This window comes from Coffea arabica, chromosome 8e (genome assembly GCF_036785885.1).
Source record: "Coffea arabica cultivar ET-39 chromosome 8e, Coffea Arabica ET-39 HiFi, whole genome shotgun sequence".
NCBI classification, from domain to species: Eukaryota; Viridiplantae; Streptophyta; class Magnoliopsida; order Gentianales; family Rubiaceae; genus Coffea; species Coffea arabica.
The window spans coordinates 47,407,340-47,423,854 of record NC_092324.1 but is presented as its reverse complement, the minus strand read 5'-3'; the positions used below and the strand labels follow the sequence as shown (position 1 = coordinate 47,423,854).

General features: G+C 34.6%; 2 protein-coding genes and 1 pseudogene across 4 annotated transcripts; all 3 read right to left on the bottom strand.

The window, feature by feature from the left end:
• Positions 1 to 1,304: 1,304 nt before the first annotated feature.
• On the bottom strand, positions 1,305 to 3,078 carry LOC113702721 (probable glutathione S-transferase parC; annotated as a pseudogene).
• Positions 3,079 to 3,144: 66 nt separating this feature from the next.
• On the bottom strand, positions 3,145 to 6,029 carry LOC113703453 (beta-fructofuranosidase, insoluble isoenzyme CWINV1-like). Of its 2 annotated transcripts, XM_027224821.2 has the most exons (7): positions 5,782 to 6,029; positions 5,606 to 5,614; positions 4,648 to 5,498; positions 4,282 to 4,440; positions 3,953 to 4,194; positions 3,771 to 3,858; positions 3,145 to 3,554 (listed from the first exon to the last, which is right to left on the bottom strand). In XM_027224821.2, exons 1-7 carry the CDS (start codon positions 5,942 to 5,944, stop codon positions 3,339 to 3,341), a joined length of 1,728 nt encoding a protein of 575 aa, XP_027080622.1. In that variant the 5' UTR covers positions 5,945 to 6,029; the 3' UTR covers positions 3,145 to 3,338. The 2 variants fall into 2 exon arrangements, with proteins under 2 accessions (XP_027080622.1, XP_071916685.1); XM_072060584.1 differs by lacking the exon at positions 5,782 to 6,029 and having other exon boundaries at positions 5,606 to 5,700.
• Positions 6,030 to 12,450: 6,421 nt separating this feature from the next.
• On the bottom strand, positions 12,451 to 15,420 carry LOC113702893 (beta-fructofuranosidase, insoluble isoenzyme CWINV1). Of its 2 annotated transcripts, XM_027224053.2 has the most exons (7): positions 15,176 to 15,420; positions 15,015 to 15,023; positions 14,013 to 14,863; positions 13,581 to 13,739; positions 13,254 to 13,492; positions 13,088 to 13,175; positions 12,451 to 12,728 (listed from the first exon to the last, which is right to left on the bottom strand). In XM_027224053.2, the coding sequence occupies exons 1-7, from the start codon at positions 15,339 to 15,341 to the stop codon at positions 12,516 to 12,518; spliced, it is 1,725 nt and encodes a 574-aa protein (XP_027079854.1). In that variant the 5' UTR covers positions 15,342 to 15,420; the 3' UTR covers positions 12,451 to 12,515. The 2 variants fall into 2 exon arrangements, with proteins under 2 accessions (XP_027079854.1, XP_071918288.1); XM_072062187.1 differs by lacking the exon at positions 15,015 to 15,023.
• Between the last annotated feature and the right edge of the window lie 1,095 nt (positions 15,421 to 16,515).

The window sequence follows — 16,515 nt, the reverse complement described above, 5'->3', positions numbered from 1 at the left end:
GTAGTAGTAGCTCACTTGATATAATAATCATATAGTATAATTATGTAGCACTAACCATGAGCTACATAATTATGATCAACTTAATCATGAGCTAGGCATGTGTGCTTTTTATTGATTGAAATGTATATGTACATCTAATTTTGTTCTATCAAGTTAGTTCATGATTAAGTTGATAATTATGTAGTTATACATGTATCATTAATTCAAGTTTTGATTGGAAAAATAAAAATTTGGATGTGTAAATATGATACAAATGTCATTTTGATAGATAGCACACGTTCTTTCTCTTTTTTCCCCCTTTCCTGAAAGAAGAAGAGGTGAACGTGTTTCATCTCTATATTCTTCAAAGTTTATTTACAAATTGAGTTGTTTTTTTTTTTTATTGAGAACACATGGTTGATTTGACGTGAAGTTATTGATAACCCTAGAAGATGAAATTGACTTTGATGATCTAATTCAACTATATAAGGGGCAAGATCTTATTTCCTAGTACCATGGAAGCAAATGATAATAAAGGAAAAAAGGAAGAAAAATGAATGAGCATGTGAGGCTAAGGATGTAAACAAATATAATCAAACTGAACATCCTAATATTCAATTTTGTATGATTATTTTAATGAGTTCGAATTGATTTGTTTATTTATCAAGTTGAAATCAAACGAACTTTTATGGAGCAATACTCAGAGTTGAATTAAGTCCAAGCAATTTGAATTTTTTTATTTATAAATTTCAATTTTATCCTGATCAAGTTAAGGCCGAGCTAGCCCGATTTCAAAAGTTTATCAAGTATAAAAAATACTGTTCAATCTTAGTTTAATTAGTTGATAAATTAATATGAAATAAACTCTTAATGAACTGAACTTAATTTGAACCTAATTGGAATACCCACTAGTTGATTCATTTTATCCCTAGTCCCATGACAATGAGATGAGAGAAGAGTAAATTGGAAGCCTCGTGGAATGAGAAAACCGTAATAAGTGACCATCCATTATCCAATCCAATTCCAACTAACAGAATATGTTAGCCAGTTACTTTCATTTGTCAGTGCCCTTTGGGACACTCTACTTTGAGCTTTCCTTCGCCAGATAAACACGACATCGCCGTCCAAGCAATTATTTGTCCTCTAAAAAGGAGAGAGTCAAAAGGTAGGATTTATCAACGCAGCATCATTGAACGAGGAAAAGCTTGAGCATCGATGCTTTTCTTTTCCCCACCTCCAAAACTTTTGGATCATTGAATGGTTAATAAACGAAACAGCAAAAACACATACTAAAACTATGAAGTACAAAACCAAACACGGAAGAATATTTATAAATAGACACTTCTCCTTTTTCCTTTTTGGTTTATTAAGAGAACCACCTGTGAAAACTGAAACATATGTAGCAAGTTCAACAATTTCTTGAAAAATGGAACCAGATTCAGAAAGTGTTCTGAACTTCAATGATAAAAGCAGCAAAAACCCCCAATCAAATCTGGACTCACTCCTTCAACATGTGTTAGAGATGCCAATCTACTCAATTCCATAGAATTTTTTATGTAACTCGTACATCTCCACAGAATCAGGAAGAACTTTTCGAACACTATCCCTTGCTAAACATCTTTTGACCCAATCTGATAATTTTGGGCACTCCTCCTCCAGTTTGAAGTTGCCATGACTCTCATATCCATAAAACATGCTTGAGAAGGGAATGAGGACAACATCCAGGTATCCGAAATTTGCACCTCCGAAGTATTGTTCATCTCCTAGCGCTGCCTCCAGTTGCTTCAACTCTCCAATCAGTTCGTTCTTCCTTTCTTCTTTTGCTCGATCACCTTTGCTCCTCAAGAACACAGCTTGTGTGCTAAAAACCTACCCAAAAACAAAAAACTTTAAACATGGAAAACATATATTCTTCTTTTTTTCCCCTCTTGATGGGAGGAGTAGCAGGGCTCAACTCTCAAGCCCAACACATTCTACTAGGTAGCAAGATTTGATGATATCTGAAGTTGCTCAAGGGTATGCCCCTTCACTTGTGTACAGCTTCTTGAGTATCAATGGAAAACTCAATAAACTTATCTAAAAAAAGAAAAAAGAATTGATGCTATGATCGACTACTCGATCCGTTACAAAGAACCAGAAATAAACGAAAACTGAGCACCAAAAAGGTCAACATCACTTTACTGGATGAAAACACATAAATGCTTCGATATTGTTCCAATTTCAATTAACAAGTATCCTATCAAGAATAGCTGAATTAGTTTCTTTTTTATTAAAAAAAAAAAATGCATTAGAAAAGCACAGCAGTCTAACCTTATTGTCAACAAAATCAGTCCAGAATCTTGCAATGGCTCTGTCATAAGGATCACGTGGAAGCAATGAAGGGAAACCATCTTTCCATGTTTCATCAATATATTCAAGTATTGCTGCAGAATCACAAACCGGTTGTCCTCGATGAATCAGGATAGGCACTGATTTTCTCACTGGGTTCATGTCCAAATAGTTGGCTTCGTTGAGGATTTGTAAGATCTTCTTCCCTGTATTCATATTTGATCCCTTTTTCTTCCAAAGCTATCCTCACCCTCATGCCAAAACCATTACCCCAAAAGTCAACCACCACCACAGAGCTATTGTTGGCCTCCCTCATTTTCAAGCTTCAACTTCAACTTGAGTAGGTATATCTAATTTCAGCGCTTCTGGTCTTGTATTTTTGCGAGGGACATGGTAAGCATTTATAAGCCTTTCTCAGTAACTACCAAGTTTATACTTTGTGGAAAGAATTCCATTAGGCCTAAAATCAGAAAGTCAACATTGGAGTTCCAAATAAAAAACAATCAACAATTTTTAAATTCAAAAGATTCCTAAGGCTGTCTCATTGCTTCCATCATCATCTTATACAGAGAGTTGATTTAGGCTGATGAATGATCATCTGGTTTGTGATGTTTGCCTTGACGTCTGAGACAATTTGTGGAATTCTCTGAAATTTCTTGACAATCCCATACTGCTATTGGGGAAAAATGTTACCATGTGTTAATAGGAATATGTATCAATACATTTGTAGAAGATAAGAAGTCAAACTCAAAGTCAAAAAAATAAAGATAAAAATAAAATCCAATCTGTAAGAAATGACAACGACCTTAGATGAAGAAAGAAGAGGAAGAAACAATATGAAACAATAGTTGGATTCAAAGCCCAATATCATTTACTGAAAGTTTTGGTTGACTTGATTTGCTTCTGGATAACTGGTACATAATTGAAAAGCAAAGCAAACTAATGCGAATTACTGACACAAAGAAGAGAGAGAAACCTAAGTTTGATTCCCAGCAAATAAAAACCGATACCATGGATAAACTTTATGACAACTAATTTGGAGTAGGGAACATTTTTTTTCCATGTGCTGGAAAAATTTTAGCTCTTCCCATGCTCCAACCATGTAAATTTGAGATAGTAACGCTTTTTGTCCCATAGTTAAAGACATAAAGGTGGGCTTCTTGACCAACAGCTAACTCTGGATAAACCCTAGAAGTAATGCAAGTCTTTCCACCACCTCCAAAACTTTCAACAATTGAATGGTCAATCTGCAAACATCAAGAATGCATTATCAATTAACAAACTTTTTCTGTAAAAAAGAAGAAGAATCTCTAATCTAATCAGATAGTGATGATCATACGTGATAGTTATCAGAGCAAGTCTAACTTGAACGTAATGTAGTTGTAACAGAGAATCATTAGTCATAGTACGCTAATTCACTTGACATTTGAGAGGTAATGTTAATTGATGGAGTAGCAACTTACCAAGCTTCTCAGTGAAATGTTTTCTTTGGGGTCTACATCAACAAAAGCCCCGAAGCTGGATTTGTTAACCACTTTTCGCAAAGAAGACCTGTAAAATACCACCAAAGCTTACAGATTAAGTAGATATATTTTTTTATTATGTAAGTTATACTGTTGAAGCAGAGTGGATTGAGAAGGCTTACCTGGTTTGATGGCTGCACATGAGCACAGCGTATTTATCATCATGGCTTTTGAATACCCGAAAGAAAACAGCAGTTCGTTCAGTCAAGTTTTTCGAAGCCAAGACCATCAAGCCAAATGGCCCGATAACTCCTTTTGTGGAGGCATTCTTCTCGCTGCAAAGAATTTTGGGATCAACTTTTTCCGGATGTATCAACTCAGCATCATGAAGATTTGGCAGGTGGAATGAGACTTCTACATCAGCCTATATATGAAGGAAATTTTACACTGATCCCCTGACCAAACAACAAATGGGTAAAGAATAAGAAGTACTAGCTTGGGCATGTTTTACCTGTGAAGCTGTGATGCCTGTGATTTCGAAAGCCGTTCCTCCCTTGATCCCCTTATTCTGAAGGTTAACCTCTTTTCGGCGCAATCTCTCAATTTCTTTGATTGGCCACTGTGTTAATTGCTTGCCATTTTTGTCTAGCACGATACTTCTAGGAATTGACTGCAAAATAAACAGAATGTCTTTGCTAAGTGCTTTTCAGTAGAGCATAATGACAGATCTGTGCAAAGCAGATATTGAGAAGGAAGATATTGTTTCGAAATGAAAATCTCCAATTCCATTGCAAGAAAACTGGTAAATGGATTGGGCTAGGACTAGGAGACAGAAAAGTCAGATTGCAAAATGTAAAACAGTAATGTGCCAAATTACCTGAAGTCCTGACCATCCTTTCTTGATGTCGTCTAATTTATCATCCCCCTCAGTTACCCATCCCCATAATATTCTTCTTCTCTTGGCACTATCATAAAATGTCTTAGATGCATAGAATATCCCATAATCATACCTCAGTTTCAAATAGCTCTCCATGAAGTCGACATCGGGGATAAATTTGTCAGTTTCTGGATTGTAGGTTCCAATAATGTAGTAGTCCTGATCATTAAAACTTGCTTTCAAAACATGCTTACTATTCTTCGAATGCACAGAAGTGTCAAGTCCATTTCTGCGACTAACAATCACAGGATAGAAATCAGGGCACTCCCACATTTTTGTTTTATTTGAAAAATGCAGGGGTTTTTCGCTCTTAGTCCACGTTACAAAATCTTTGCTGCGATATAGAAGTGCTGTCCCATGACCATCAATTTGGCTCCCAACAACCACTCGCCATCTTTTATCCGGCCCCTGCCAGGCTGTCGTTGGATCTCTGAAAAATTGTGGATCAATCCCATTAATTGGAGTCATCAAAGGATTATTTTTTGCTTTTATCCACTCTTTCAGATACGGGTCACTTGGATTCTTGGGCTCAGCCAGGTTTTGAACTTGACGGTTTTTAAAGTCAGCTCCAGTGTACAGAATTACAGGATTTCCTCCTGGAAGGATTGTTGCAGAGCCAGACCAGCAACCGTTGATGTCATAAGGCTCAGTTGGCTCAATAGCATGCTCAAGATCGATCCAATCAATCAGATTATGTGATACAGCATGCCCCCAGGTAATATTACCCCACACTGCAGCATAAGGATTGTACTGGTAGAAGAGATGGTAAATTCCCTTGTAGTACATTGGACCTGTGCCATATGCATATATCTTAGTTTCACTAATTGAAAGGTTCTCCCAAGTCGTGGAAATGAAGCTCTTAGCAAGTCGAGGTAAAAGATGAACCTAGAAATCTTACCATTTGGATCTACATGTTCAAATTGTGGCACGATCACCATTTTCGCCATGACGCATGCAAAATGGCACAAGCAAATTTGTATACATTAGCACAAGAAGAAACCAAAATGGTACACATAAATTTGAAAAAAAACAGTAGTAGAATATAGCATTCGTGAAAATGGAAAGACATGGCACCATTCATCCAGTTTTTAGAAGGTTGGAAGTGGTAGGCTGTTCTGTGCGGCTGCTTGGGATTGTATTGGAAATTCTTCTGAATTCGATCAGAGGCACCGACTTCACCTTGATAGGCAATTACCAAAATGTGTACAACGAGAATCCAGATCAAAGATCCCTCCATGTTTTCTTCAGATGATGAACTGAGAAGGGGCGAAACTGCTGGAAAAGGATGGAGTTTTAGAGGCTTGTACTCTCTGTTTAATCTGTAAAGAAGTTATCCCCTATGCGTCACGCCAAAATAGGTACATAGCATCGTATTCTACCAAACAGTCAGCTTGCAGCTTGTAAAATTGAAACCGAATTCAAAAATACATGTAATGACAAATCTGATAAAATTTAAACTCCATATGGGCATAAGAATTTCCTCATCAGCTCCCATGACTATAACTTAAATTGGAAGCTAGCTAGCTAGCTAAAACTATGCCAATTGGTTAAGCGTTCAGAAGGATCTGCATACTTTCCAACCGTTGATATATATATCAGTTAAGTAGTAGTAAAACTGGCTGGATATGCCCGTTCAACTTCATTTCCCATGCACAACAATCAGATCTGGACTAAGCCAGTAAGACTTGTGACAAACTTTTGTCTGTGTTATTATTCGATACTGCATTTTGTAACTGGAGTTTTACAACTCTCTTAATTGTCATTTACTGCTCATGGAAAAGATAATAATTTGAGGTTATGATGCCTTTGTTTTCCTATTACACAGGGCTATCCAGCACATTAAACTTATGCACAGTAGGAGAGTAACTGGAGTCCTTATCCAAAGGGGATGTATAACACTGCTCAAAGGCAGCCATACTCGAGTTTCCTTCCCCTTATTAAACTTTTTGCAATATATATTTTAGGAAGTAAATTTTGTATACACTATCACGATTACATAAATGCCACATAAGTAAAATTTAGTTTTGAAATTCAAATTCGACATATGTGACATTTATTCGAACATAACAATGTATACACTGTCAATATATAAAAAATTAATCTTATTTTAAATCTCGTATTATCGTTTGAGTTCAAGGCCAACTACTGTAGCTAGACCACTTTTTTTTTTGAAGTCTTGAAGCTGAGGTAATGGTAATCATACAAAAAGAAATAGATATAAAAAAAAAAAAATCAAGGAAACAGAAAACAATGAAAAACCCAACAAGCTTGGATTCAATATCTACAAATCAATGAAGTATATTTCATGTGGTATATGTTTCTTAATCAATTTCAGGTTTTCTTCTTTAATGCAATGGAAAAATTTTAGCTCTCTTCATACTCCAAGCACTTAAATTGGAGAGTCTCAACACTTTTCTGTTCCATTGTTGACTACATAAACACGTGATTCATTGCCAATAGCCAAATTTGGGTAGACTCGAGCAGCGATGCAGGCCTTTCATTCACCTCCAAAACTTTCCATGATTTAATGGGCAATCTGCCAAAAAGAGGGAGAAATATTACTTTAAACTGAGAAATCAAACTTACAAGAACTTAGACATTTTTTTCAGTTTTCCTTCCTGGTGGAAAGAGCACAAAAAATATAAGAAAACCTGAATAATATCATGAATGTCCAGTTTGTCAATTGCAGATAAAATATCTCATATCGCCTTGGAAGCCAAAGGGAAAATGTCCAGTTTATGGATGCAGGCAAGATTCTGGGATGCAATAGCGTCACAAAACCTGGAAGAAATAGCAATTTTTTTTTCCGTAAAAGAAATAGCGATTTACCGGTTAATTCAGATACATAGCCAAAGTAAGATGATGGACCATGAGTAAGTGCCGAGCTTTTCAGTGAAATCTTCTCTACAGAAAGTCCAAAACCCCAAAAGCAGATTTGTCAACCTCCTTTCTCAAAGATAACTTGGACTTTGACTATCACTGACATGACTTGAAGGAGTTGATTAATGCTGAAAGACACACCTGCTTTGATCACTGCACAGGAGCACGACGAAGTTATCATGGCCTCCGGGCTCTGAGTACGCAACAGAAGACGGCAGTGTGTTCAGTCAACTGTTTTGAAGCCAAGGCCAACATACCAAATGGCCTAATAACTCCTCCAGTTGCTGCATTCTTTTCAGTGCAAAGAAATTGACGATCCAGCCATTTGCGATACATCAACTCCGCTTCATCGAGATTTGGCAAGTGAAATGAGACTTCTATGTAACTAAAGTAAGACACCAATTAACATAATTAATATAGAGTTTCCAATCTCTAGCTTCCTAACCGAAGTAAAATACCAATCTATCTATCTATCTATACATAACCAACCACCCTTTGGACTGTTGGCCACTACCAAAGATTTTAATTTTTGGTGGAATGGGAGATCAAAGGTTCAAACCTTGCCTACTATTAATGTGTCACTATATGTGGTTTCTTCTAAATTTATATGAATGCACTATGCATCCGTCTAGTCCGATGGTGATTCAGTTCCCATCGATTTTTCTAAACTCCGTTGAACCTTTCCTTCCCTAATATAGGCTAGAGTAAGTAGGGGTGCAATCAAGTCACTTCACTCACGAGTAGCTTGCGAGCGGCTTGGTCAAAAGCTTGGCTCGAGCTCGAGCTACTCGTTACATTCAACGAGTCGAGTTCGAGCTCCAAAAATAAATACTCGAGTACTTGACGAGCTTAATCGAGTTTTCATATTATATTTATATTATATATTTTGAGAAAAAATTTATAGGTTTAGTTCAAAACTCGAGCTCAAGCTCGAGTAGATCGGGCTTAATATTTACTCAAGCTTACTCGAGCTCAAACAAGTCGAGCTCGAGTTTAATTTTATTTTATCGAGTCAAGCTCGAGTCCAAATTTATTTACTCGTTCGAGCTCGAGTAGCACTGATTCTAATCAAGTTCGAGCTCGAGTATGGTGCTACTCGAGCTCAACTTGGCTGGATAGTACCCCTGAGAGTAAGTATACTAGTCTAGCTGGTCCAATGGTAGTTCAGTCTCCATCAATTTCTCTAAACTCTGTTGGGCCTCTCTTCCCCTAGTGTAGGCTAGAGAAGGACTAGAAGTAGACTAGGCTAGTTGTTGTTGGGCCTCTCCTCCCCTAGTGTAGGCTAGAGTAGGACTAGAAGTAGACTGGGTTAGTTGTTGCCGCCTGATTAAAAAAAAATTATCTATTTATACATAAAGTACCGTGAGACTTGATATTTTGGATGCAACCACAAAATTGTCTTAGTTTTCATTAGGATTAACTTCACTTTGTACCCCTAACCTTGTATCACTCTTTCTTTACATCATAAACTTCATTTTGAGACACTTAGCACCTTAGACTCTTAAATTTGTCCCATCTAAATCTAATCAATAATTACATTTGCAAAATTAACAAGATAAGTGAAAATAAAAATTAATAACAAGGTACTGGTTTATTCCAACTATGATCTCTTAGCTTTTTTGAACATTTTTAGCATATTATTCTTTATTTATATGGTTTCAATTACTAATATTGTTAGCAAAATTAATAAGATAAAAGATGGTGCAAAATAATGATGATGCATTGTTTTATTTTTGTTATGATACCTTGACACCTTTTGATTACTTTCGGCACATTATTATTAATTTATTGAATCCTTTATGCCATTAATTTTGCAAAAGATGTTATTAACTGGATTTAAATAGGACAAACTTGAGAATTTAGAAGATAAAGTATCTAAAATTGAGAGTTTAGAGTGCAAAATGTCCAAATTTAAAGTTTAGGATACAAAATAAGAAAGTGATACAAGTTCTAAGATACAAATTGGAGTTTGTCCTTTTCATTATACCCAAACTACCTATTTTTTACGTTAATCATATTCACTATATTTAAATTGTGATAACATTTACAAAAATGAAACATTAAATTTGAATTATGATAAATAATAATGGTTGTTGAATATAAAACTCTTTGACTACCATTGCAACCCACCTCAAATTTCGCTTTGTGTATGTGTATGTGTATATATAACATATATATATAAATATATATAAATTTCATTATCTTTATTTTAAAAAAAGTACTCTTAGGACACAGGAGTCCTTACTTATGCTTTGCGTATGCTTTCTAATGGGGCCAATTACGTTTTACACTTTTACGCTCCTGAAGTTAGGGGTAAGTAACACTTTACCCCCTTAAACTCAGAATATATACATATTACTTCATACTAACATTAGATTTTAGAATTTCGTAAAAAAAAAATTAGTGAACTGATATTAATGCCCATATATATTATTTGTATAGATATCCATTAGGTGAGAATAGTAGCGTCTAAACAATAAAACCTCATGTGACGTTTAAAAAGGAAAACAAAAAAAGACTAAATAATCTTAATTGTCATCAGCAACAAGTTAAAAGCATTTAAAATTCTTCCAAAACTAATACTCCTATATATCTTGCACCATCATGATTCCTCTCGTAAAATTATAATTGATGGCCCTTTAATTCAAAGTATTTCCTTTCTTGATTAAGCATTGTGATGAACAATGAGATGAGCATGAGGCTTTATGCATCTTCTGCTTTCTAGTTGCTTTTCTAGTTTATATATTTTGGTTGGGTTTCTGGATGTTTATCAAATGGTATAGTGGCTGAATAAAGTGCTTTTTTAGTTTGGAATATTGTGCAAGAGTTCAATTTGCTTTTTTATAGCCAAATTTGCAGAGAATATTGAGCAACAGGTAACAATGTGACCATTGGCATAGTATTACAAATTGTACTCCATCTGTAAAAATTTCAATTAGGGTTAGTTTTGGAATGAGAATTGATGATGTGATTTAGAACCCTCAAGATGTTAACATGGAGGGATAAAGTGTATATTTCTTTAGTATAGGGGGGCAAATGCTACTCACCCCCAAGTACAGGTGGGTAAAGTGTAATTAACTCTTTCTAATAGAGTCAGCTAAAAATAAAATAACACACAAGTGAAGTAAAAACAGCATTAAAAATGAAGAAAAAAGTATGTGCAAATATCTCTCCTAATAAAATTTCAATTAACAAAAATGAACAGAGAAACAATTAAATATGGTGCATAATTTATATTTCATTATTAACAAAAATAACACTAAAAAAAGAATAATATGAAGATAATTTACATCTATTCAAATTAAGAAACATGCATCTGATTTCGTATTGAACCATGTTATTTAATCACTTACAAATTTAGCTCATATTACTTGAAAATAATAAAGGTAGAACATGGAAACATTTATGCAAGACTTAAGATTTACTCTACAGTGTCTACTATAACAATCTGTTCACTTTAGTCCTCAAAAAAAAAAAAAAAAAAAAAGCAAGCAACATATTATGCATATTGTTTCAAATATTGATACTATGTCAAAATCTATAAATTAATCAACCTATTCTAACTCTACTATTACAATTTCTTTGTCTTAAAAGAAAAAAAAAAAGGTATGTAAGCTAAGGTGTTGATATTGCCATATTATTTGGAATATTAATGATTATGTTAAAGCATTTTGTATCTTTGTCAAATCTTACTTGCTTTTAAGGATTATATAGTTTGATGGTTCTGATTTACACTTCGGCAAGAAAGTGAGTTTGTTAGGAACAGAAGGAAGAAAGGACTGAGATAAACATATAATATGATAGTTGAGTTGGAATTACAAAACTAATATAAACTAATTCATTTACTCTTATTCCTTTTTTAAAATTGATGTTACATTTTACCCTTTGTGGTTTAAGTGTAATGATATTAAAAGTGTACAATGACTTTGATAAAATATGACTGTATTGACATTTGTTTGTTAGAGTTAAAAGATATAAATTCTCTAAAGGCTCAAAAAAAAAAAAAAAAAAAAAAAGAGAAAGCTTATGAACTAATGCATTCAAAAGAATTGGTTAATGAAAATGAAAAATACTGGAATATTATATTATGCAATTGACAATCAAAATTATAAAAAAAAAATTTAGCCTCTAACAAGACTACATTTTGGGATGATAAAATCATGCGCAAAAGCACGTGAAGTATTACTAGTTAATATAAAATACAATAAACAAGACTACAATTGACATTATTTATAATAAACACTGAAAGTTAATATGTGGGTGTCTCTATTATCTAGTTCTCAATCATCCATATTGTAATGGAAGGTATGGTATTCTGTATTTACAATTTAAATTTGGATGTTTTTCTAACGGTATCTTATAGGCATGAATTACTACATCAAAACATACCATCACAATTATTACACCGTTACATTTAGATATTTTCCCGAATAGTTTGAATTCGAGCAATTTAAATTGGTTGACTAGTTTGAGTTCAAACCTCATATATGAAGTTTGAAATCTCATCGAGAATGTCTATTTTAAAGTTTTATGTATATTGGCGTGAAATATATACCGTATCTCTTGTTTGAAATTATATAGAATACTAAATTTATATTAATTTTAAAATTATATAAAATACTAATTTTATATTACTTAAGCTTGATCATGCTTGATTGAGCTAGATCAGATCAAGGATAAAGTAAAGGCCGAGAAACTTAAAACTAAATATCTACGTTTTTTTATGAACACATTTTTTAATCATCTTTTTATCTCATATGTATCAAATCCCTATAGTACATTTTTTAACAAAAACTCTAAAAAATAGTAATTCAACAGTTGCAGATTAATAAAAAAATATGTAAGGAACAGAAAACAACGGAAGATCGAAGAAGCTTGAATTGGATAGTAACAAATCAATCAAGTGTATTTCCAACGAAATATGTTTCTTAATCAATTTCAGGTTTTCTTCTTTTATGCAATGGAAAAATTTGAGCTCTTTTCATACTCCAAGCACTTAAATTGGAGATTCTAATACTTTCTGTCCCATTGTTGAATACATAAACATGTGATTCATTGCCAATAGCCAACTTTGGGTAGACTCTAGCAGTGATGCAGGTCTTTCCTTCACCTCCAAAACTTTCGATGATTGAGTGGTCGATCTGCCGAAAAAGGGAGAAACATTACTGTAAAGTATAAACCGAAATTTTTGATTTCTAAGAACAGAAAAATCTTCCCCTTTGTCTTTCTTGGTGGAAAGAGCATAAACATCTAGTCAGAATATTGTCTGGACTGTAACACTGTTACAAAGAGAACGGAAATGATGGAATGTTTCAGTTTGTCAATTGCAGATTAACCATTTCATCTCGCCTTGGAAGCTAAAGAATAACATAAGTTTATAGATGCAGGCATGATTGCTGGGATAGAATAGTGTAAGAAAACCTGATAGCATAAGCGATTTATTGGTCAATTCAGTTTAACAATTATAGCCAACGTAAACTGAAGGACCATGAGTAAGTACCAAGCTTCTCAACGAAATCTTTTCTACAGGATTGACATCAACAAAAGCCCCGAAAGCGGATTTGTTAACTTCCTCTCTCAAAGATGACCTGTAAATGATATCAAAACTTGAACGACGACTATCATTGACTTGACTTGAAGAAGTTGATTATTGCTGAAAAGCACACCTGTTTTGATCACTGCACATAAGCACGACATAACTATCATGGCCTCTGAATACCCGAAAGAAGACAGCAGTGTGTTCAGTCAAATCTTTTGAAGCCAAGGCCAAAATACCAAATGGCCCAATAACTCCGCCTGTTGCTGCATTCTTTTCACTGCAAAGGAATTGAGGGTCCAGCCATTCGGGATGCATCAATTCAGCTTCATCAAGATTTCGCAAGTGAAAAGAGACTTCTATGTCAGCCTATGTAGAAAATCTTTCATTAGGTCTCCAGCAGACTCCATCTAATAACTATTAACCCATAAAAGAAACAAACAGGATGACATCTTACCTGTGAAGCTGTGATACCTGTAATTTCAAACATAGTACCTCCCTTTATCTCTTTATTCTGAAGATTTACTTCTTTTCTGCGCAATGTCTCTATCTCTTCAATAGGCCATTGTGATAATTGCTTTCCAGTTTTGTCTAGAAAGATACTTCTGGGGAGCGACTGCAGAATAAATGTAGCATATCAGTTGATGGATTTTTGAGCAGCTAGGACTCTAACCATTTGTTGTTTGTTCCTACATAATGAACGAAATATGCTTTCTTTAGAAAAACTAGTAAAGTAAAGAATTGGCATAATAGCAACTTGCCTCGACCATGAGTAACACCCTTCTAGAAAGTAAAATGATAAGCAAAAACCAATGCGAGAAAAATGCAAATCAACCAAGTAATTGAGTCGTGACAAACATGAAGAAAATAGTGTATTGTGCTATATTACTTGAAGTCCAGACCATCCTTTGTTGACATCATCTGGTTCACCATCCGCCTCCAATACCCATCCCCACAGTATTCTCCTCCTCTTCGCGCTATCATAAAAAGTTTTAGAAGCATAAAATATTCCATAATCGTATCTCAGTTTGACATTGCTATCCATGAAATCAGGATTAACACTAAATGTGTCTGTTTCTGGTTCATAGGTTCCTATTATGTAGTAGTCACGATCATTAAAACTTGCCTTGAGCACATGTTTGGTACCTGTACCCTGCACGGATGTGTCAAGTCCATTTATGCCATCAACACTAACAGGGTAGAAATCAGGACACTCCCACATTGCTGTTTTATTTGAGAAATGAAGGGGTCTATGACTCCTAGTCCACTTCACAAAATCTCTACTCTGATACAAAAGAGCTGTCCCGTGACCTTTAATTTGGCTCCCAACGACAACTCGCCAAATTTTGTCTGGCCCTTCCCAGGCAGTTGTAGGGTCTCTGAAGAATTGTGGATCAATGCCATTCATTGGAGTCATCAAAGGATTATGATCAGATTTTATCCATTCTCTAAGGTAAGGGTCAGATAGATTTTTGGGCACTGCTATGTTCTGAACTTGACGGTTTCTGAAGTCTGATCCAGTGTAAAGAATTACAGGATTTCCCCCAGGAAGAATTGATGCAGAACCAGACCAGCAACCATTGATGTCATAAGGCTCAGTTGGATTAATAGCTTGCTCTATATGAATCCAATCTACCAGATTATAAGATACAGAATGTCCCCAAGATATATTACCCCATACTGCAGAATAAGGATTATACTGGTAGAAAAGATGGTAAATTCCCTTGTAGTACATCGGACCTGTGTGATGTACAATGACAAATGTCAGACCAAAATATGCCAGTTTCACCTGATTCAATATCCGAAAAACCACTTGAGTGATAATTCATGTGATTATTTCTTTTTGAGATCAGCAAGAAGGAACAAAGTAAAAGAACTTTGAAATCTTTACCATTTGGATCTGCAGGTTCGTTTTTGACCAGTCACCATGTTTGCCATAACAAATACAAAATCATACAAAGAAAAGCACAAGAAAAAACCAGAATTAACAAGATTAGACTAACATAGATTTGAAAAACGTTATCAGGACCAATCACGATTAAGAGTACATACCATTCATCCAGTTTTTAGGAGGTTGGAAGTGGTAGGCTGTCCTATGGGGCTGGTTCTTGGGATTGTACTGGAGATCCTTTTGAACTTCATGAGAATAACCAACTGGGCCTCGATAAGCAATGAAGAAAATCTGCAGTATCAGTCTCCAAAACAAGTACCCCTCCATGGTTTCTTCCTGTAATGGCAAAGAAATAGCTGAACTACTAGACTAGGATGGAGTTTAATTAAGGTGTAAACTGTAAACCAGCCATCCTCTGTTGGTCAAAACTTGCATTCTCTGTCTTCCGGGAAAGTACAAATAAAATAAAGGGTTAATTACATTTACCTCCCCTGAGATTTGATCAAATAACGAATTGATCCCTAAGATTTGATCAAATAACAAAAAGGTCCCTCAAATTGAAAGATGTATAACAGATACACCCCTCCCGTTAGTCTTATGAGTTAATTACATTTACCTCTCCCATACTAACTTCTGTCACTTATATGTAACGGAAATAGCCAAAAGTCTGAATAACCCTTATTGATTTCCATCAAATTTTTGACCTATCGATTTTTGTGTTTTCAGAAAAAAAATTTTGGTTAACAGATAAAATTTTGAATCCAACAAATTATTAATTTATTCAACAGATAAAATCAGAGTAAATTCTGGTAGACCTTGTAACGCAAAATTTGCCATACATGTATTTTATAATTTGGTGAAATAGTGTGACAAATTTTGGGTTACATGGGGTAATACCCATTATCCCATAAAATACCAGTGCTTTACGACTTTTCCCAATTATATGAACAAAGTACCCATTTTTTCAAAAAATAATTTATTTAAAAGATAAAGTAAAATTAAAATTTCCAGCGAATAAGAGGGTTGAAAATGTAGTACGCATTTTTTCTTTCCATAATGTACCAGCTCCTTATACTTTTCCTATATTATATAAACGAAGTACCAGCTTTCTATTGGCATTTTACTCTATTTATTAGTAATCCATTGTAAAACCAAACCAGCAGAAGGCTTTTCTACACAAAACACTTTGTCATGGCTGATTCAATAGTCAAAAGGATATTTGAGAATCTGGTAATGGTCTCATTTTTTAAAATCATGCCCGTCTCATTTTTGTGGTGGATTGAGTGAACCTTTACATTGCTTCTATAAATTTTCTTTCATCGCTCAATTGTCGGTTATTATTGAAACCACCTTCGATTTTTTAACGGTAAGTTTTCTCTAACTACAAGTTTTACAAAGATGGTAAATATGACATTTTACTACTTCTATTTAAGTGTCTTTGACAGGATTACTTAAAAAGGAGGTACTTGTAATATTACCACACCACAGGGATTTAAAAGTA